General features: G+C 37.3%; 2 protein-coding genes across 5 annotated transcripts in view; both read left to right on the forward strand.

The window, feature by feature from the left end:
• LOC126747264 (uncharacterized) overlaps window positions 1-8,898 on the forward strand; it is a 176,300-nt gene extending 167,402 nt beyond the window's left edge. Inside the window, exons 5-6 of one of the 4 annotated variants that reach the window (XM_050455791.1) lie at window positions 284-4,902; window positions 6,978-8,898. In XM_050455791.1, coding sequence (XP_050311748.1) covers window positions 284-406 — 123 coding nt within the window. In that variant the 3' untranslated portion in view covers window positions 407-4,902; window positions 6,978-8,898. The other 3 variants (XM_050455793.1, XM_050455792.1, XM_050455794.1) reach the window with 3 other exon arrangements.
• A 3,559-nt stretch (window positions 8,899-12,457) lies between these two features.
• Window positions 12,458-22,516, forward strand: LOC126747455 (proteasome subunit alpha type-1-like). Its single transcript, XM_050456112.1, has 2 exons — window positions 12,458-13,338; window positions 22,206-22,516. Exons 1-2 carry the CDS (start codon window positions 12,578-12,580, stop codon window positions 22,285-22,287), a joined length of 843 nt encoding a protein of 280 aa, XP_050312069.1. The 5' UTR covers window positions 12,458-12,577; the 3' UTR covers window positions 22,288-22,516.
• Window positions 22,517-23,041: the final 525 nt, after the last annotated feature.

Genomic DNA, 23,041 nt, shown 5'->3' on the forward strand with positions numbered 1-23,041 from the left:
ATATATTGAAAACTAATGTAACGATTTTACTGATTTTATTTTCATATGAAAGCTGATGAGTTTCTTTATCAAAAAGGTCCTTACAAGTTTCCTTGTAAATACAACCGTTTTGGAGTTACGGACCAGTTTTTTAATGGATTGAAAAATAACAGCATGCCTTCCTATATTCACATTTGTGACATGCGCAACCGGGCAATGGTTTACTTTAGCGCACGCGCATGCGGTGTTGCCATTTCCCCCCCAAATTCTTAGAAACAGAAATTAATAACTATGATTTTCTTAGGAGGAGCTGGACATTGACTTGACAGATCCGGACTTGAACAAGGCCGCGTCCAAGATCCAGGCCTCGTTCCGGGGTCACATGATGAACCGCAAGGACGACAACGGAGCTGCGTCCTCGAATTAAAATTAAAAAAAAAAAAGCCTCGAACGCAGCTTTTTCCAGAATTTTCGAGAAAACGCGTGTTCAATTAAATAAGTCACACATTGTAATTGAGTTTTAGGTACCTCAGACGTGATCTCTTGTAATCCGGTAACCCTGAGCAATTTTTTCTATATATACATACATATATATATATATATATAACTAAGCCCTCCCTTCCCTTCCCCCTCCCCCCCTCCGTCACCCCCCGTCTCCTTTTTACTCAAATATGATTTTTACGAGACCCAGTTGTACTTCGGGTGGCAACAACGCCAGCGGCGCTTTGTGCTGCGTGCGCATAGCGGCGTTGCCAAGTCGGTTTTTAGTTAAAAAAACTGTATATTTAAAGTGATACGACTTACGTCAATTTATGCCAAAATTCTGGGTCTTTTTTTTGTTTTTTTGGATTTTAACTGGAAAAAATTCAATTTTTTTTTCGGTTAAAATTCGCTCCTCTAAAGTGGTTTTTAAAATTTGCACCCTACTTGAACGGTAAAGTTTTACCTAAAAACGTGTTAGTTTCGGCCAAAATCCGTATAAAATACCAACTATGGTACTATGTAAGATTAGACGAGCATTAGAGAGTATTATTATGACGTGAAGTGTATGAATTTGAGGTTAAGTCATTATTTAAGTGCGGTCCTGTCCCGTCGTATTTTGTGGCGCATGCGCAGCAAAAATTGCGCGCAATCTTTGCGGCGCAGACTAAATTGCGCACCAAGAATCCACGCGATCAATAAGACGAGATTGTCAGAAATAAATTTAAAAAAAAATAGTGAGGTTAAGTCACTAATTTTGACAATTAAATACAAAAGTCTGGCTCTGTTTTTCCATATTTCGTGACATATAAACAGCCGAAATTGCGCAATCTAGTTGCGACGCAGACTGTATTGCGCAACAGAATGTTCCACGTGAATAATGGGTGTGGTCTTTACTAAACTCATTGTTTTTGTTTTTTAAATTGTAAGCAAAGATGGCGACCATTGCGCAAATTCTGTCACTTGTATGCAAGAAAATTCATAACTTACAATAAACCAGACAAAACGGTTCTATAAGAGCATCTGCGCTCCTACAACTAAAGTTGCGTAATCTGCTGGCTGCATAGATGAAGTTGCGCAACGAAAGTGCGACGCGAGTACTTAAAAACTGCAATTTCCAATGAGAACTGACGTGCTCTTAATGCGCATGCTGCTTTGGTTGCGCAACATCTCCGCCCCCTAACGGTGGTAAATTGAACTTCTGTAGAAGCGAAACGGTTTTCCGATTAATTTTTACCGATTGACTTAACTTCAAAGGCATTTGCTTGCGTCAAAAGAAAAAATATAACAAAGAAATATACGAGAGCACATTGTTAAAAATTGCACCCTATTTGATGCTTATTGTATTTAAATGACATGTACAATTGTTGGCGAGTTTTTAGTTGTTAAGCTTTTTATGACGTCATGCGTCAAACCTACTACCAACCTGACAGATGTGTTGTTTCTAACAGTTTGTATTAGTTTTCGCGTTTAAGCGGAAGACAGTCCTATAGAGGGCGCTCCAAATGAACTCCGCACTGTTTGACAGTTGACAGTGGCCTGTTTTCTCATTTAAGACAAATGTCATACGTTAGTTTTGACAAATGACAGTGACAACTGATTGTCTTTCTTGATTGTTTCTATTCCCTCATTCAAGTTCCTTTTCTATGTTCTTGCATTGACTCACTTAAATAAGTTTTTTTCATTGTTTTGCTCTCAAAAGTGTGTTCTTCAAGGCTCTTTTAGAGACTTGTCAAACGTCAATTTTCACTGTTGACAGTGACAGTCAAGTCTCTCTTTGGTGCTTGTCCAAGAAGGCCGGAGAAAGAAAAGGTATTGTTCCCGTGGTAAATCTATTCTCGGACGTTTGCGCAGTAGCGCAATGCGCAACGCAAATGGCAATAAAATTCAACACGTAAATAAGCGCGATACATACGGACGGAAAACATGTGAGAGCGGGAGTGACAGAAAAACGAGCGAGGGAAAGAGATAAACGATGAGATCCGTGAGAGAGTGGGGAAAAGTACATGGGGTAAACAGAGGAGACATCTCTCCTCCCTCCAGTCTTCTTGTGCTTGTCCATACATCAGTTTTGACAGTTGGTAGTGACAGCTGATTGTTTCTGTTTGTTACTTTTCGTACGTCAGTTTTGACAGTGACAATTGATTGTTTCTATTCCCTCATTTTAGTTTCTTTCCAGCGTTCTTGGATAGAACTCACCTTAATAGATTTTATCTTGTTTTTCAGTGTTTTGCTTTCAAAAGTGTGTTCTTCAAGGGTCTTTTAGAGACTTGTCAAACGTCAATTTTCACAGTTGAGAGTGACAGTTAAGTCTCTCTTTGGTGCTTGTCCAAGAAGACCGGAGAGAGGAGAGATACTGTTCCCGTGCTAAAAGCTATTCTCGGACGTTTGCGCAGTAGTGCAATGCGCAACGCAAATAAAAATAAAAAACAACACGGAAATAAGCGCGAAACATGCGGACGGAAAACATGTGAGAGCGGGAGTGACAGAAAAACGAGAGAGAGAAAGAGACAAACGATGAGATCCGTAAGAGAGTGGGGAAAAGTACATGGGGTAAACAGAGGAGATATCTCTTCTCCCTCCAGTCTTCTTGTGATTGTCTGTTTTCTTATTCAAGGCAAGTGTCATACGTCAGTTTGCATAGTGACAGTTGACAAGTTTCTCTTTAACATTCTCACACGTCAGTTTTGACAGCTGACAGTGACAGTTGACCGATTCTGCACCCTCAGTCAAGTTTCTTTTCAAACTTTTTAAGTTCAACTCACATAAACAAATTTCATTTTGTTTTTCTCTCAAAAGGGTTCTCGTTCGAGCCTTTGTAGGTAATATGTCATACGTCAGTTTTGACAGTTGATTGTATCTTTTCAATGTTCTTGGGTTGTCATTCATCACTACCTTCCTCTTGTCATATGTCAATTTTGACAGTTTCTGATGACAGTTAAAGTTTTTCTTTGACACTTGTTTCACGTCAGGTTGATTCTTCCTTTTCCCTCTGTTTGCTCTTAAAAGGAGGTAACTCTTATAGGCGTGGTTTGACACGACTATGAATACCAGTTCTAAACATAAAACTGGCAACAGTGATCTAAATTACATTGACAACTATGACATTTAGTCAATCGAGTCAACGATCGTCGTCAAAGTAAGTTTCTCGATTCTTCTTGGGTCTCTCGCTCATTACTCTCATTGCTACTAACGTCTATGTTTCTTGAGGGACAATATATCATATCATAGATGATATGTCAGTTGACATTTATCTACCTTTAACGAGTTTCAAGTAGGGAAAATGTCAACTGTCATCTTTAAGGTTAGATGTCACTTCAACTTTTAAGACTCTCGTCAAGAACTTTTCTGGCTTGTTTAGAGTTAAGTCTGTTATTCGTGAAGTACGACATTTGCCCACATTCTCCAATTTTAACGAAAGTTAAGACACTTATTTTGACAATTAAAGGCAAAGGTCCGGCTCTGTTTTTTTCATATCTCAAGGCATATAAGCAGCCGAAGTTGCGCAATCTCGTTGCGACGCAGACAAAGCAATAGAAATTCCACGTGACCAACAGGGAGTGGTCATCTCCTGTCTTTACTAAACTCCTTGTTTTCGTTTTTTAAATTCTAAGCAAAGATGGCGACCATTGAGCAAATTCTATCGATTTTAAGCAAAAAGTTCATAACCTACAGGAAACCAGGGGATCTATAAGAGCGTCTGCGCACGTACGACTAAAGTTGCGCAATCTGCTGGCTGCATAGTTGAAGTTGCGCAAAGAAAGTGCGACCCAAGCACGCGCGCCGTTTTTACGCTTTAGTGGCGCTTTTTTCCGATAAAAGAAAAAAAATCCTGGAAAACATAATTTATGAAAAACTGCAATTTCCAATGAGAAAGGACGTGATCACATTAAATATGGTTTAAAGCGCATGCCGCTTGCGTTTGCGCAACATTTCCGCCCCCTAACGGTGGTAAATTAAACTTCTGTAGAAGCGAAACGGTTTTGCAATTACTTTTCACAGTTGACAGTGACAGTTAAGTCTCTCTTTGGTGCTTGTCCAAGAAGACCGGAGAGAGGAGAGGTATTGTTCCCGTGGTAAAAGCTATTCACGGACGTTTGCGCAGTAGTGCAATGCGCAACGCAAATAAAAATAAAAAACAACACGGAAATAAGCGCGAAACATGCGGACGGAAAACATGTGAGAGCGGGAGTGACAGAAAAACGAGAGAGGGAAAGAGACAAACGATGAGATCCGTGAGAGAGTGGGGAAAAGTACATGGGGTAAACAGAGGAGATATCTCTTCTCCCTCCAGTCTTCTTGTGATTGTCTGTTTTCTTATTCAAGGCAAGTGTCATACGTCAGTTTTCATAGTGACAGTTAACAAGCTTCTCTTTAACACTTCTGACACGTCAGTTTTGACAGCTGACAGTGACAGTTGACCGATTCTGCTCCCTCAGTCAAGTTTTTTTTCCAAGTTTTTAAATTCAACTCACATAAACAAATTTCATTTTGTTTTTCTCTCAAAAGGGTTCTCGTTCGAGCCTTTGTAGGTAACATGTCATACGTCAGTTTTGACAGTTGATTGTATCTTTTCAATGTTCTTGGATTGTCATTCATCACTACATTCCTCTTGTCATATGTCAATTTTGACAGTTTCTGATGACAGTTAAAGTTTTTCTTTGACACTTGTTTCACGTCAGGTTGATTTTTCCTTTTACCTCTGTTTGCTCTTAAAAGGAGGTAATTCTTATAGGCGTGGTTTGACACGACTACGAATACCAGTTCTAAACATAAAACTGGCAACAGTGATCTAAATGACATTGACAGATATGACAACTATGACACTTAGTCAATTGAGCCAACGATCGTCGTCAAAGTAAGTTTCTCGATTCTTCTTGGGGTCCCTCGCTCATTTCTCTTATTGCTACTAACGTCTATGTTTCTTGAGGGACAATATATCATATCATAGATGATACGTCAGTTGACATTTATCTACATTTACCGATTTTCAAGTAGGGAAAATGTCAACTGTCATCTTTAAGGTTAGACGTCACTTCAACTTTTAAGACTCTCGTCAAGAACTTTTCTGGCTTGCTTAGAGTCAAGTCTGTTATTCATCAAGTACGACATTTACCCACATTCTCCAATTTTAACGAAAGTTAAGACACTTATTTTGACAATTCAAGGCAAAAGTCCGGCTCTGTTTTTTTCATATCTCAAGGCATATAAGCAGCCGAAGTTGCGCAATCTAGTTGCGACGCAGATAGAGCAACAGAGATTTCACGAGACCAACAAGGAGTGGTCATCTCCTGTCGTTACTAAACTCCTTGTTTTCGTTTTTTAAATTGTAAGCAAAGATGGCGACCATTGAGCAAATTCTGTCGATTTTAAGCAAAAAGTTCATAACCTACAGGAAACCAGGGGATCTATAAGAGCCTCTGCGCACGTACGACTAAAGTTGCGCAATCTGCTGGCTGCATAGTTGAAGTTGCGCAAAGAAAGTGCGACCCAAGCACGCGCGCCGTTTTTACGCTTTAGTGGCGCTTTTTTCCGATAAAAGAAAAAAAATCCTGGAAAACATAATTTATGAAAAACTGCAATTTCCAATGAGAAAGGACGTGATCACATTAAATATGGTTTAAAGCGCATGCCGCTTACGTTTGCGCAACATTTCCGCCCCCTAACGGTGGTAAATTAAACTTCTATAGAAGCGAAACGGTTTTCCGATTACTTTTCACAGTTGACAGTGACAGTTAAGTCTCTCTTTGGTGCTTGTCCAAGATGACCGGAGAGAGGAGAGGTATTGTTCCCGTGGTAAAAGCTATTCTCGGACGTTTGCGCTGTAACGTGATGCGCAACGCAAATGGAAATAAAAAATCAACACGTGAATAAGCGCGAAACATGCGGACGGAAAACATGTGAGAGCGGGAGTGACAGAAAAACGAGCGAGGGAAAGAGACAAACGATGAGATCCGTGAGAGAGTGGGGAAAAGTACATGGGGTAAACAGAGGAGATATCTCTCCACCCTTCAGTCTTCTTGTGCTTGTTTATACATCAGTTTTGACAGTTGGTAGTGACAGCTGATGTTTTTGTTTGTTACTTACGTCAGTTTTGACAGTGACAATTGATTGTTTCTATTCCCTTATTTAAGTTTCTTTTCAGTGTTCTTGGATAGAACTCACCTTAATAGATTTTATTTTTTTTTTCAGTGTTTTGCTCTCAAAAGTGTGTTCTTCTTCATTGGAAGTCTTCATTGGAAGCTTGTCATAAGTCAATTTTGACAGTTCTTAGTGACCATGGATTATCTGTTTTCTTATTCAAGGCAAGTGTCATACGTCAGTTTGCATAGTGACAGTTGACTTTAACAAGAGTTTCTCTTTAACACTTCTCACACGTCAGTTTTGACAGCTGACAGTGACAGTTGACCGATTCAGCTCCCTCAGTTAAGTTTATTTCAAAGTTTTTAAGTTCAACTCACATAAACAGTTTTGACAGCTGACAGTGACAGTTGACCGATTCTGCTCCCTCAGTCAAGTTTTTTTTCCAAGTTTTTAAATTCAACTCACATAAACAGAATTCATTTTGTTTTTCTGTCAAAAGTGTTCTCGTTCAAGCCTTCGTAGGTAACTTATCATACGTCAGTTTTGACATTGACTGTATCTTTTCAATGTTCTTGAGTTGTCATTCACCACTACATTCCTCTTGTCATATGTCAATTTTGACAGTTTCTGATGACAGTTAAAGTTTTTCTTTGACACTTGTTTCACGTCAGGTTGATTTTTCCTTTTACCTCTGTTTGCTCTTAAAAGGAGGTAATTCTTATAGGCGTGGTTTGACACGACTACGAATACCAGTTCAACATAAAACTGGCAACAGTGATCTAAATTACATTGACAGATATGACAACTATGACATTTAGTCAATCGAGTCAACGATCGTCGTCAAAGTAAGTTTCTCGATTCTTCTTGGGTCCCTCGCTCATTACTCTCATTGCTACTAACGTCTATGTTTCTTGAGGGACAATATGCTATATCATAGATAATACGTCAGTTGACATATATCTACATTTAAAGATTTTCAAATACGGAAAATGTCATATGTCATATGTCATACGTCACAAATCTTTAAGGTCAGACTTCACTCTAACATTTAAGAATCTCATCAATAACTTTTCTGGCTTGCTTAGAGTCAAGTCTGTCATTCGTGACGTACGACATTTACCCATATTCTTCAATTTTAACGACATCCGGTGGAACTGTCATACGTCATAAACCTCTAGTGTCAGAAGTCAATCTACTTAACCAGTACTCGTGACATCTTCTTGATAATTAGGACATTTGACAAATGACATTTAAACGCCATGAAATCACTTTTATCGATTGAAATACTCGCTTCTTATTGGTTGTAATACCTTAACCATTAAGAAGCCAGCTTTACAACCAATAAAAACAATTTCACGTCATAGGGATTAAAATCGCAGAAAGCGCGTACATGTTAACTGTCATATGTCATACGTCTACGCGTGGCAGGGCATGTAATGGGCGAGTGACACAAGATGGCCTCACTAATTGTCATTGTTGTCATATATGTCACCGTTGTCTATGGCAAAATATGGTACCAGAACGATTCTTGACGTTTGACAACTGAAATACTGGCTTTCTGTTGGTTGTAATACCCTGGCCAATGACAAACTAGTATTTCAGTCAATACGGACAAATTTAGACAAAGAAAACGCCATTAATTTTTGCTCCAATGCGTCTTTCATCTCCTTTTAACATTAAGGCGGGCCAATACATTTTCAGAGGTCCTTGTTACACCCACTGTTATTTTCCTAGTGGTGTTCCTATAAAATAGAGATGAGTAGAGTCTAGGATCTCAATTATATTTGCCTCTTGCAAGAGAGATCTTTCTTTTGCATACACTCTCCTAGATTTCTTACTACAATTGCAAAGGATTGAATGGATATCTGGAGTTCTTAACGGAATTTTGTCCTGGAATGCTGTTTGGTTCCTCGGAATCGGTTAAGGGAAAGCGATTTCGAAGGTGAGAGTACTCATAAGGTTCCCGAATGGACTCTGAGTCAAAATATTCTCGAGAAGAGTTTTCCTACCTGCTGGAGGCCATTATTTAGGATTTTCTGCTGTCAAATTGTACTCAGGACGTTCAGGAGCAAAAGGAACGTTGTTCTGATTCACTCACTCATGAGGAATTCTTTGGATATTCAGGCAGTCAGAACAACAGTAGATCAGAGTTCATTTGGACCCTCCTGTGTAGAGTTTTAATTTTCTCTTTTTTATCGAGGCTTGAGGACCACTCATTGACCTCGAAACATTGACTATTTATCAAATTAAAAGTGTTCTATATCACGTTTTTGTTATGTAAGCTATATGAAAGAAGAATCGCTTGCAAACTTATAGAAACCGATATTTCCAGAATATAGTACCATAAAAATACAACCCGTTGTTTTATTTCGCCTCCCTTTTAAATAAATTTGTTCCTTTACTTGGCAACGTCACCAAGTAAAGCCATAAAGTGTTCATGTGTTGACATGAATGTTTGTCACCAAGGAATAATAGCAGAGCTTTGGACAAAATTATTTGATTCTGCGCAAAAGAGAGACAACGCTCCCGCACCAATCTTCGACATGCTTGCAATAGTGGTCACTTTAAGGTAATTGGTATCCTCGAGTCTCCAAAAATTTGCCATCATGTCTTACTCTGTATTTGTCTCATGACCTGTTTCACCTTTTCTGTCCTTCTCCTAGTTGTAGACATGATGGCTGTTTGATGCGAGTCTACTCTCCTTTTCTATAATGTTTGGCTCTCTAGGCTCCTAACAGTGTCCCCAGAGCATGAGGGAAGTAGATATGGCCACGCCCACTAGGGAAGCGATATTATCGCTGAGTATCCCGAGAGCTACAGCTGCCCCAGACAGTAGGGCTTTGATGGTACCGACCCATAGGGCCCGAAACTGCCCTCGTTCTTCACCCCCACCTTTTGGAGATGCTTATCGCGAATCACTGAGCCAAGGGTGCCGGCCATCACTGGGCCCTAAGGAGAAGACTCCTTGGGAGGGAGAAGACTTACCATCATGGGGGAGATCAGCATGCTCGAGAGCATCGTGATGGAGTTGTTCTCCACCAAGCCTAGGGTGCATAAGGTGCCGAAAGCAAACGTTTACGAGGGCGAGGAAAGTGGAGGTTCTGGTTGTTGTTACCTGGAGATCAGAAGAAGCATGATGAAGTCAAAGGACATCGCTGCCTTGGCCTTGACGTTCTCCACCACTTGGGCCACGGTCAGTCTGGAGCGTACCGAGGACACGAACAGGTTTCAGTCGCTGTTCTTCCTGCGGTAGAAGAAGGGAGTTTGTTAATCAGTAAATTCTGGAGAGGGTCAGTGAACTGACTTGTCCTCCAGAGTGTCTTCCTCGTCCTCCTCCTCTCCGGACTCGTCTTTCTCGTTGACGGCGTTGCCGTGGTAGTGGATGGTGCAAGAAAGGACGTTGATCTTGGAGCTCAGCTTGTTGCCGATCTCGTGCTCCTTGAAAATGTTGAGGATCTCCTCGCACTTCTGGCCGCACTCCATCAGGAAGACGATCTGGTAGTGCTGGTCGTCCTCGGTTTTCCGCCACGTTACGTCCGATATTTCCAGGTCCTTGGTGGTCGACCTTATCACCTGCAAATGAAACAGTTTATTCGTTGTTAATGATTGGACAGGTGGGGTTTAAGTGGGGTGAGTCTGGGCAGGAGGCGGATCGAGCAAGAGAAGAAGTAGGAGTGAGAGAAGATATTTGACTCACTTCAAAGGGAAATGGCTTTAGACTATCTGGACTGTCTGGGAAATTTGGGAATTTGTTCTTTCAATGTGGTTCTGAAAAAGAATGAATGATGACCAAAAGAAGAAGAAGAAAAAGACGGAGAAGAAAAAGACGAGGTTTGATGTGAACAAAAATTCAACTGGCCATAGCGTCTTAGGCATTGAAAATGTTTGAAGAATATAGGAAGGTTCTTGTAGATGACTGTAGAGCGACTCATAAGAAAGATAAACGCAATTTTCGTCGCGTTTCTGCGTTACACGGGACATTTTATTTTCCAGTTGAAATAACCCCCAAAATATTGGCTTTGGAGCTTTAGCAGATACTATCGACATTTTAAAGTTAATCATTCTAAATCCAATAAAGTTTATTTTATGATTATATCTTCAGTAGATCAAGATTTATCAACCAAGAACCCTGAGCTTGACGGTTCAAGGCTTTACTGACGTGGGGCAAATTTCAAATAGTTGTAACTCCTACACTGTTGATCCTATTGGAAAAATTTTAAAAGATTCTGGTAGTCGACCAGCTATTTATCAACTTTGTTTATGATGATGATCACTGTAGATTATTTTCCAAAAAAGATATACGTGATTTTCTTCTCCTACCTACTTTAAAAGTGACATCTTGTCTTGTAATTGAAGTATCTCCAAAAGTACTGGATTTAGGGCTTTAAAAGATATTATCAAAATTTTAAAGCTAATTATTTTTAATCCAATAAAGTTTATTTTATGATTCTATCTTCAGTAGATCAAGATTTATCAACCAAGAACCCTGAGCTTGACGGTTCAAGGCTTTACTGACGTGAGGCAAATTTCAAATGGTCGTAACTACTACACTGTTGATCCTATTGGAAAAATTTAAAAAGATTCTGGTAGTCGACCAGCTATTTATCAACTTTGTTTATGATGATGTTCACTGTAGATTATTTTCCAAAAAAGATATACGTGATTTTCTTCTCCTACCTACTTTAAAAGTGACATCTTGTCTTGTAATTGAAGTATCTCCAAAAGTACTGGATTTAGGGCTTTAAAAGATATTATCAAAATTTTAAAGTTAATCATTCTGAATCCAATAAAGTTTATTTTATGATTATATCTTCAGTAGATCAAGAGTTATGAATCAAGAACTCTGGGCTTAACGTTTCAAGGCTCTACTGACGTGAGGCAAATTTCAAATGGTCGTAACTACTAAACTGTTGATCCTATTGGAAAAATTTAAAAAGATTCTGGTAGTCGACCAGCTATTTATCAACTTTGTTTATGATGATGATCACTGTAGATCATTTTCCAAAAAAGATATACGTGATTTTCTTCTCCTACCTACTTTAAAAGTGACATCTTGTTTTGTAATTTAAGTATCTCCAAAAGTACTGGATTTAGGGCTTTAAAAGATATTCTTAAAATTTTAAAGCTAATTATTTTTAATCCAATAAAGTTAATTTCATGATTCTATCTTCAGTAGATCAAGATTTATCAACCAAGAACCCTGAGCTTGACGTTTCAAGGCTTTACTGACGTGAGGCAAATTTCAAATGGTCGTAATTCCTACACTGTTGATCCTATTGGAAAAAATTTAAAAAGATTCTGGTAGTCGACCAGCTATTTATCAACTTTGTTTATGATGATGACCACTGTAGATAATTTTCCGAAAAAGATATACGTGATTTTCTTCTCCTACCTACTTTAAAAGTGACATCTTGTTTTTTAATTGAAGTATCTCCAAAAGTACTGGATTTAGGGCTTTAAAAGATATTATCAAAATTTTAAAGCTAATTATTTTTAATCCAATAAAGTTTATTTCATGATTCTATCTTCAGTCAATCAAGATTCATCAACCAAGAACCCTGAGCTTGACCGCTTTGGAAGTGCGAAGAAATTAAAAAAAAAACGAATGAACGAACTAAAGATATTTTCTCTAGGTTGGCGTCACTGCTCTACAAACTAAAATTTCCACCTTATGACTCTCCTCTTTAAGGTTGTCCATGTTATTGACAGCCAGGTGTGGTCAACGTGGTTTCAACTGAAAATTACGTTTCCTTCCAAAAGATTAAATTTTCTATTGCTTTATTGGGGTAAACAAAAAATAACCAAACTTTTCGATGTCAAACACAAAAAATGTCAACTACACTCACGTCAGAACTTTACCGATCTCCTCTTTAAACTTGTCCATGGCTTTGACAGTTTGACAGCAGACATAACCTTAATTCTCGCTGTCAAACTGATCTGACAGCAAAAACCGCTTTATCATTTCAACTTTTCGTTTTCATTCTTAAAAACTTTGAAATAAAAAGAGTGTCGCTTAAAGAACCGTACCAAAAACATGTTCAGGAACCAGTACGACAGTGACGTGACAGTATGGAGCCCCCAGGGGCGCCTCCACCAAGTGGAATACGCCATGGAAGCGGTAAACTTGGGTTCCGCCACCGTAGGCCTCAAAAGTAACTCCCACGCAGTCCTCATAGCCCTTAAAAGGGCCTCCTCGGAACTCTCCGCTTACCAGAAGAAAGTAATCAACATCGACGACCACATCGGCATAACCATTTCCGGTTTAACAGCAGATGCGAGGATCCTTAGTCGCTACATGAGAACCGAATGTTTGAACTACAAGTACTCCCACGACACTTATTTGCCATTAAACAGACTGATTTCCACTCTGGGTAATAAGATGCAACTGTGCACCCAAAGGTACGACCGCAGACCTTATGGGGTTGGACTCCTGGTGGCTGGTTTCGACGACAAAGGTAGCCACATCTACCAGACTTGCCCCTCGGCCAATTATTACGATTGCAAAGCCATGTCTATTGGGGCGAGGTCGCAGAGTGCAAGAACTTATTTGGAAAAGCATCTGGAGCAGTTGCCTGGGGCCAGTTTGGAGGAACTTATCGCCCATGGACTGAGGGCTCTTAGGGACACGCTTCCTCCAGAAGTTGATCTTTCCACTAAGAATGTGTCTATTGGGTATGTCGGTAAGGAGCAGCAGTTTAAAATTTTGGATGAGGATGAGACTGGGCCTTTCTTGAAACTGATTGAGGGTGAGGAGAGGAGAGGAGCTCCGCCAGAGAAGCCTTTGGGACCACTAAGGTGAGTTTTATTCATTTATTAATGAGTCAAGTCCAGTACAAAATTATGCTAGTAAGTAAATAATAGTAAGGAAAGTTACTAAGTAAGTAAATAAAGAAAAGCTCAGGTAACAAAAATCAAAATTAAACAAAAATAAAAGGATACAAAGATTTATTGACTTTTTTATGTAAATCCCCCTAGGAATAATTTTTTTTTTAAATCCCCTATTAATATAATGTGTCAGAATTAGGTATATTAATAATAATTTATATGAATGGTTCGATATTTTTGTTGACAGTTTAAGGTCCATTATAGAAAGTATAAAGTAAATAGGTGATGCAGAGTCTTTCTAGTATGTAGAATGTTAAGCATTTTGATTTTCCATTTTTATACATATTTTGGTATTTTCTTTTTTCTTTCCTGCTTTGCATGTGCTGAAGTACAAACTTCAACATGTTTTTTATTGTGTCTTTTTTTTTAAATTCTTTCCTGTAATTGGGTAACAAACCTGTTGGAAATAAATGCCCCTTTCTGTTTTTTGACAACCAACTTAGTTTAAAAATTCAAAGAACGGTCCCAAAAAAAGGTTGGAAGAAATGTAGCTCATTGCTTAGTTTTAATGTTTGAGGAATTAATAAAATTAAAAAAATTAGAAAAAAAATGTGCTATATTATGTAAGACAAAATCTTGTTTACAAGCATCCTAAAAACAAAAAAATTACAAATTCATAGAAGAACCAAGACATATTTTCAAACAGAATAATATAAAAATCAAATTATCAAAAAATAAGAAACTTAACCACTTGCACCATATAAAAGACCTTGGTGTGATTTTTGAAGTGTTAATTTTGACCTTCACATTGATCACATATCGGGCCGTGGTATAAAGCTTCTTGGTTTTATTAAACTCATACTTCCCGATTTTAATAGTGTACAATGCTTTCAATCTGTATACTGGTCCATTGTACTATCAGTGTTGGACTATGGGTCTTTAGTCTGGTCTCCAAGCTATGAAGGCTATAAAAGCAAAATTGAAAGGGTTCAAATATATTATAGTTATTATTAGAACTTAACGTATATTATTTATGTTTTTATTTTAAGTATTTTTGACAAATGTGAATAAATGCAATCAAAACTGTGATTGTTCCAAATTTATTAAACTGTCAATAGTTAAATATTTTTACACAGAAATGGTTGTATCTTATCACCATAAATAAACTATTATTATCATTATTATCAAAGTGGTAACACAACTAAAGACAACTCATTAACAACCAACAGAGCTCTCGAGGTTGAAATTACATATTTAAAAATGCTTTTAAAGGAGGTGGAGGAGAAGAATGATCTCTTAAAGGTAAATAGTGAACTGCTTACTAAAAGGGTTACTTCTTTGGAGCATGAACTGAAGAAGACTGTTGTGAACTGCGGTATTGAGACGAATTCCAATCCCACTGTGTCTAACAGTAGTTTATTTATTTATTTATTTATTTTACGGGATCAACCCCATTACAACAGTAAATTAAATACAAAATCAATTGAACCTAACCATACTTAACAGTAAAATACTAACTATTAAGCAGTAATAAAGCCTACTTATAAATGTAAAATACCGAAAATAGTTTTATAACTTAAATCAATATAACAGAATTCTAAAAATACTAAAAACATACCCTACTAAAGTATAATATTCAGTATTGCACTAAAAAAAAAAAATTTATTTGACTCTTAAATCTAGATAAGGAAATGCCCAAAATTTCAACCTCCCTAGTATTGACAATTCTTAGAGTTCTTTCAATAGGAGCATGTAATGCATAATTGGCGCTATGAAATGGTAATGAAAAGACACGATACTGCCTTAAATTCCTAGATGGAATATTAAATTGTATTGTCATCAGAAGTTCTGGACAAATTATCCGACCATTCAATAATTTATACAAAAAAATTAAATCTGCATATATCCGTCTTTGTCTCAATGTCTTCATATCAAGCATTTCTAAAGCAATATCATAAACATGATCATCCGGAATTCTTATTCGAAGTTTATAGAGACAAAACCTAATAAATTTGTTCTGAACTCTTTCCAAGGACAAGCAATTATTCATGTAAAAGGGCGACCATATCACTGAGCCATATTCCAGCAATGAAACAACCAATGACATGTATAACCTCTTACAGGTCTCTATAGAAAATTCTTTACAGTTCCTTAGTACAAAACCCAGATTCTTAGAGGATTTGAGAACAATATTGTTTAGGTGTGCATTAAAGTTTAAATGAACATTAATATAGCTTGATCTTGCATTACCTATTCGTGCCTGCTGGGTCCTCCCTGACAGGGAATTTACAAACCAATTCACCATAAGATTAGAAAATCCAAAAATATCCAACTTTTTTGCCAAAATACTATGGTCAACTCTGCCGAACGCCTTGGAGAAGTCGGTGTAGATTACATCCATCTGACATCCCCTCTCCAAGGCATTCAACAGATTCTGCTGAAACACTAACAAATTAGTCACAGCAGACTTTCCAGAAATAAATCCATGTTGTTTGCTAAGTAACAACTCTTTACAATAAAAATATAATTGATTATAGATAAGACTGTCCATGAGCTTCGGAATGGCTGATTGTATACAAACACTTCTGTAATTCTCGATTTTGCTATTGTCGCCAGATTTAGAAAGAAAGAAAGAAAATGTGCTATATTACGTAAGACAACAAAATCTTGTGTACAAGCATCCTAAAAACTAAAAAATTCCAAATTCACTTTAAATTTCAAACAAACATAACTTCTAAAACACTTTACCATAAAATTTACACACATTACCAAAATTAATCATAACAAAACAGATTGAGAAAAAAAAGCATGTTTTTGATAAATTTCATTAAAAAATAAGTAAAGCTGTCAATAAAACAGAATTTAGAAGAAGTAAATTACATTATTTAACAGGAAACAAAACTAAAACACTAAAATGATGTCAGAGCACAGGTTAAAAGGTATCATTAAAAAAATGGTCAAGGCTATAATATGCCCTGGATAATAAAAGTGATTTTAATTCCTTTTTGAATCTCTTAACTTCTAAAATTTGTCTGATACATAGAGGAACATGGCTGTAAATTTTTTTGCTGAGGTATATAAGTGAGTTCTTCGTGAGGGAGGATGTAGGGATTGGTAAGGGAAAATCGTTAACCTGGCGAGTCATATGACCAGTGTTAGAGGGAGGTTTAGGACATTTATGAATAAGAGTAGCTGTTTCTAAGATAAAAAGAGAAAAAAGAGTTAGGATTTTTTGAGATATAAAGAGAGGTTTACAAGAATCTCTTAACCCAGCGGAACATAGGTATCTAACTGCCTTTTTTTGAATCACAAAAATTATGTTTAATAATCCCTTGTTGCTTAAACCCCAAAAAGGCAAGCCATAACGAAGGTGGGACTCAATAAGAGAAAAGTACACTGAACGTGCAACTACCCCTCCCAGCTCATGCCCCGCCATTCTTACTGCAAAGCATCCAGAGGATAATTTTGATGCAAGATTTAGGATATGATCTTCGAAGCGAAGGCGACCATCAATGGTAATACCAAGGAACTTACAGCTTTCTTTGTTTTGCAAGGGGGAGTTTTCACTAAACATAAGGCCCTGAACGTCACACTTAAATCCCATAATAAAGGTTTTGCCCACATTAAATACAAGCCTGTTTGCAGCACACAACTCCGATAAAATCTTAAGATCCCTAAAAACCTGGGCTCTAACATTATCAGAATCTCTATGATTCCATAAAATGGTGGTATCATCAGCAAACTGAACCGCTTTGCCCTGCAGTTTTAATAAACCCAAATCATTTACATAGAGCAAAAATAATAGTGGTCCTAACACTGAACCCTGAGGTACTCCAGTTTTAAGGGATCTGGAATCGGATAAACATCCAGATACTGTAACTCTTTGGGTACGATTAGACAGATAGGATTCCAGCCATTGCAATGCCACACCTCTAAAGCCATAATTATTGAGCTTAGACAGCAGTATTCCATGATCTACACAATCAAATGCCTTGGATAAATCGCAAAACACTGCCGCCGCGGACTCTCCAGAATTTAAGGACACATAGACACTCTCCAAAAAGCCGAAAACAGCGTCATGAGTCCCTTTTCCCGTTTGAAATCCAAACTGATTTGCAGATAAAATGCAATTATGTTGCAAAAAAGATAGAATTCTGATTTTTGCAAGTTTTTCAACTATCTTGGAGAGGGTAGATAATATAGAAATTGGACGAAAATTACAAGGCTCACTCACATCTCCACCCTTATAAAGAGGGATAACCACTGCCTCCTTCAAACATGCTGGAAAGATGCCATTATGAAAGGAATTGTTTATTGCAGAAGCTAAGGCATTCAATGCTGAGTCAGGCAAAAGGAGTAGTAATTTTGATGATATTCCATCAGCTCCAGCTGATTTATGGTTTTTTAAGCTTTTAATTGCATCTCTAACATCAGTAAGGCTAACAGGATAAAAGAAAAAAGAATTTTGAACTGACACTTGTTGAATATAATGCAAAGGATCAATATTAGTATTCACATCCTTGAGCAATAAATGAGGAATATTACAGTAAGAATCATTTAAACTATTTGGTCTTACTTCTGGTTCTGAAACTTTCTTGTGAGAATGCCTGAAGTCATTTATAATTGACCAACATTCTCTCTGCCTATTTGAGGACATATTCAAGCGGTCACTATAATATTTAACCTTAGCTGCTTTTATCGTCTTTCTATATAGACTACGATATTTCTGATGATAAAGAATAATGTTTGCATTAGTTGTAAACTTGCACAGCTTAGCCAAAAAACGGAGGTTTTTAGCTGAAGTTCTGAGGCCTGCTGTGACCCATGGTTTTCTATTTTTCATTTTAAGCCTCTTTTTAGGAAAACACTGATTGATCTTGTCACATAGCACATGAAATAACAAAGTAAACGGGTCAGGAGCCATTTCAACTGCATTCCAATTAACCAAAGCTGCAGTAGAAGAAAAAGCATTAAAATTTGCTCTGCTGAAAATTCTTCCTATATAATGAGATGAAGGAAATACAGTGTTGCATGGAATCCTAGCGAGAATGGCTTCATGGTCAGAAATACCAGATGAGAGTACTCTACATGACACATCATTTAAATTTGTACACAAATAATCAATAGTAGTTTTTTTTTAAAATTGGCATTACAAAACTATGTTTTCACAAGGTTGGAAAAATTGCAGAATCTAAAGATCTTTTAAAAATTATAAAAAGAGGGTATGAAATAGTACATACACACTTTATTAGAAAATAATTCGGAATGCCATCGGGTCCTGAACTAACTTTGGGTGGCAACTTGGTAATTTTATCAAAAATCAACCCAACGGAAAGGGTGGGATTAGGAATGGTCATATTTAACTTTGCTTGCTGATTGATAAAAGCACCATTATTGTTTATAGTATTAATAGGACTATAGACTGTTGAAAAAAACTGGGCAAAACCTTCAGCTATCTGTTCACAGCCAACGAACTCATTATTAGTAGTGTTGATATTGAACAATTTATTGTAGAGCACCATGAACGGGAAGGCAGAAAAAGGAATTTCATGTTGTTTAATTGCCCCGAATCAACAAAAGATATTAAGCAGGCAGTTACATCAGTGATCAGGGAGTGTGTGGACTCTAACATTTCTGAAGATGATTTTAGGGTTTACCGAATGGGGAGGCAGGTTGACAATAAAATCAGGCCAATTAGAGTGATATGTCACTCTCCAGAGCTCCCTCAAATGGTGATTGCTAACGCCGTCAGACTCAAAAAAAATACTAATTTGAAACACCTGTCTCTAAGTATGGATAAAACACCGAGGCAACAACAGGAGTATCGAAATTTGAAGGCAGAATTTCAGAGGCGTACAGAGGCTGGTGAGTCAGGTCTGAGAATTGTCTACTCCAATGGATCCCAGAAGATTGTGTCCTTGAATAACAATCGTAAACAAAAAAAACCAATAGCCTTGTCCAACGGGGGGTATATCTCTGCAATTTACCAGAACGTTCGGGGACTTAATAGCAAAACACACGAATTCTACAAGTCAGTGTCCGGTGGCGATTATCAACTTATATGTGTATCTGATTCAGGATGGTGTACGGGATCGGGAACTTTTTGAAAATAACTATTTAGCGTATCGTAAGGACCGAAATCTCGAGGCTCTTGGAGTCAAAAGAGGAGGTGGAGTTCTTGTTGCTGTTAGACATGACTTGGCATCTGTCAGGGTTGATTTGAAGGACTTGGAGGTCATACTACCATCTATGGATATTGTGGGTTGCAGGGTGTCTGTAAACAAGACAAGTGTTTATATTTTTGTTATATATATACCACCAAACTCGCCTTTAGAAAATTACTTGTCTCTCTTTGATTATCTTCCCTCTTTTAGGGCAATTCAGAACCAAAATATTTTGTTGTTGGGGGATTTTAATATGAGGTTTATACTGGATAATGTTTATGATTGTAACACTAAACTTGCTGGCCTAAGGTATTTTATGGCGTTTTTGAATCTCTCTCAATTTAACAATGCCCTTAACTGCAACAATAGTTTGCTTGATCTAGTTCTCTCCAACTTCCAGTGTTCTGTGGATAAGGACGACCAATCCCTTGTCAGTGAGGATGAATATCACCCTGCTATTAATATCTCGTTGAATCTTGTCAAACTCGAGAGTGTTACAGATTTCCCCTCCAACAATGAGAGTCCTAAGTATAATTTCCGGAGGGCTAATTTTCCCTATCTTTACCAGCTTATCTCTGATGTGGATTGGACTTTTATATGCACCCAGTCAGATATTAATGAGCCAGTTAAAACCTTTTATGACAAAATCCATGAAATTTTTTGTCTAGCTGTTCCTCGTTTTCGACCCTCTAATAGTAAATACTCATATCCTGTGTGGTACACTCATGAAATTAGGAAATTATTAAAATTAAAGTCTAGGCTACATAGGAGATGGCTTCATACACGGTGCTCTTCGGTGCTTATGAGGATTTTAGAGCTGCTAGGAGGGTAGTAAAAAACAAAAATGGATCTTGCTTATCACGAGTATATATCCAGGACTGAGTCAGCTATTCGGAGTGATCCAAAGCAATTTTGGAGGTTCATTCACCTTAAACGAAACAACTCTCGCATTCCAGGTTCTATGAGCTATAAAGATACCACTGTTGTGGGTCCTAAAAGTATTGTAAATGCTTTTTCTGATTTTTTCAGGAGTGTTTATGTTGAGTCCTCTATTGCTCAGCCCAAAGAATCTGATACATATGGTTCAGACAACATTTTGGTCCAATCTTTTGTTGAGGCAGATGTAAGAAAAGCTTTACAGAAGTTAAGAAACAAAGAAACTGCGGGTCCTGACCAAATACCTTCATTTCTTTTGCGTGACTATGCATCGGCCCTGGCTGTACCACTCTTACAAATCTTCAACTTATCACTCAAGACCAATGCATTTCCGGAAGAGTGGAAAAAGGCTAAAATATGTCCAGTGTTTAAGAGTGGCGACCATGGCAGAATAGAGAACTACAGACCGGTGTCAATTGTCTCTAATTTTTCGAAGGCCTTTGAGATATGTGTGCACGATAAGTTGTCTCCTCAAATTAAGCATATAATTACAGAGAAGCAGCATGGTTTCTTTCAGAAAAGATCTACTGTCACTAATATGGCTTGTTTCTTGGAAACAGCATATCTAGCTATAAATCAGAAAAGCCAGTTGGATGTGCTGTACACAGACTTCTCGAAGGCTTTCGATCGGCTGGATCACGGTTTACTGGAACGGAAGCTGGCTTTGGCTGGATTTCATCTGACTGGCAGGCTTCAGTATGTTGAATTTAATGGTTTTGGGTCTGAGTATTACGTGGCTTCGAGTGGTGCGCCCCAAGGCAGTAACCTCGCCCCAATGCTGTTCGATCTATTTATTAATGATTTAGCTGATTGTATGGAGAGTTTCTGTCTTTTATTCGCTGATGATCTGAAGTTGTTTCGTATCATTCGTACTATGCTGGACTGCCTGAAGCTGCAAGAGGACATGAATAGGGTCTTTGAATGGTGTGAAAGAAATAAACTACCCCTAAACTGTGACAAATGTAAAAAAATGACAATTTCCATTCTTCATGAAGAGATTTTATACCCATATATATTGAGTGGTTCTCAGTTGCTAGACTGTTCTTCAGTGAAGGATTTGGGCATTGAAGTAGATAAGAGGCTCACATTCAACCAGCATGTAGCACAGGTCACTGGTTCAGCCTTAAAATACCTCGGGTTTATAGTAAGGTCCACTTCTCAATTTAAGAATATATCCAGCTTGACTGTATTGTACAATTCATTAGAAAAGTCTAAATTAATGTATGGCTCTATGTTGTGGTTCCCCATCTATGATGTTCATGTTAACAGACTGGAATATGTACAGCGCAGATTCTTAAAGTTACTTTCTGTTAAGTTGGATGGAGTATATCCAGTAAGAGGTGTGGAACAGGAGTACCTGCTGAATAGATTCAACTATTTGTCACTAAAGCAAAATACTATTCTCTCTAGTCAGATATTTTTATATAAACTTTGCAATAATAAAATTGATTGTTCTGAGCTCTTAGAGAGGCTACCTCTATTTGTTCCTCCTGCCAATACAAGGAGGCACCATATATTTTATCCCTCTCTTAACTTAACAAATCTGTCCAGCAAAGCTCCACTGTGCCGTGCTTGTACATGGTATAATCAGATGAATGCTATAGATGTCGACATCTTTAGCAGCACTGAATATGTTTTTTAAAAAAGGATGCGTGTACTCTTAATTTGAGGTTGATTTGGGAATTTTTCTGTTGGACAATAAACTATTTGAATTTGAAAATGTTTTTATTAATTTAGGGATGAGCAGGGGGAAGAGCCGAGGGACCCTTCTGCAGCAGTAGCAACGGAGGCAGCAGAACATGCCATGGACACAGATTAAATCATTTAGGAACAACAAATCTCTTAATTAATAGAAAATTAATTGAGTGGTTTGCCAATTTCCCCGTTTTTGATGATAATTTTCTTATATTTGTGCCGTGGCTGTCTTAAGGGTGTTTTTAGGGCAGCCACGGCACAAATATGCTGAATCACTTGTTGTAATATGTTATATTAAGTCTTGCTTTTCTATGGGTGATTTATTAATAATAATAAACTAATTCTGCTATCAAGTGTGTCTTATTTTAAGGAAGGGCATGTGTAATTCACTCAGAGAGTTTTTTGTATGTACATCATGTTTCGAATACTTATGTGGTCATCCTCAGGTTTTAAAAGATGTTTTAGTTAAGAAAAGTTGTCCTAAAAGTGAGGTTTTCAAGCATCAGGACAGTGAATCAAAAAATGCATTGAAAACAAAAAAATCGCTATTTTTTTTATTTATTTACACCTTACAAACGCCATCAAGTAATTACATGTAAAGGTACTAAGAACAAAAAAACAGTCTTTTTATAATAATACTTTTTAGTTATATGTATAATTTCTTACAAAAAAAAAAACTAATAATTTTGATATACAGGGAGGCGTTTAATTTTATATTTTCTTTTCATGTATTTAAATATAAAATTCAATTAATAATGTGTAAAATTTATATGTTTACATCATTTAATTCAATTCTTAATTAATATTTTTTTTTCATTTAAAGATTTATAAATTTTTATTAAACTGTATGTACTTTTATTGTTCTTTTTAATTTTTTT

The sequence above is a fragment of the Anthonomus grandis genome, chromosome 19, assembly GCF_022605725.1.
Source record: "Anthonomus grandis grandis chromosome 19, icAntGran1.3, whole genome shotgun sequence".
NCBI classification, from domain to species: Eukaryota; Metazoa; Arthropoda; class Insecta; order Coleoptera; family Curculionidae; genus Anthonomus; species Anthonomus grandis.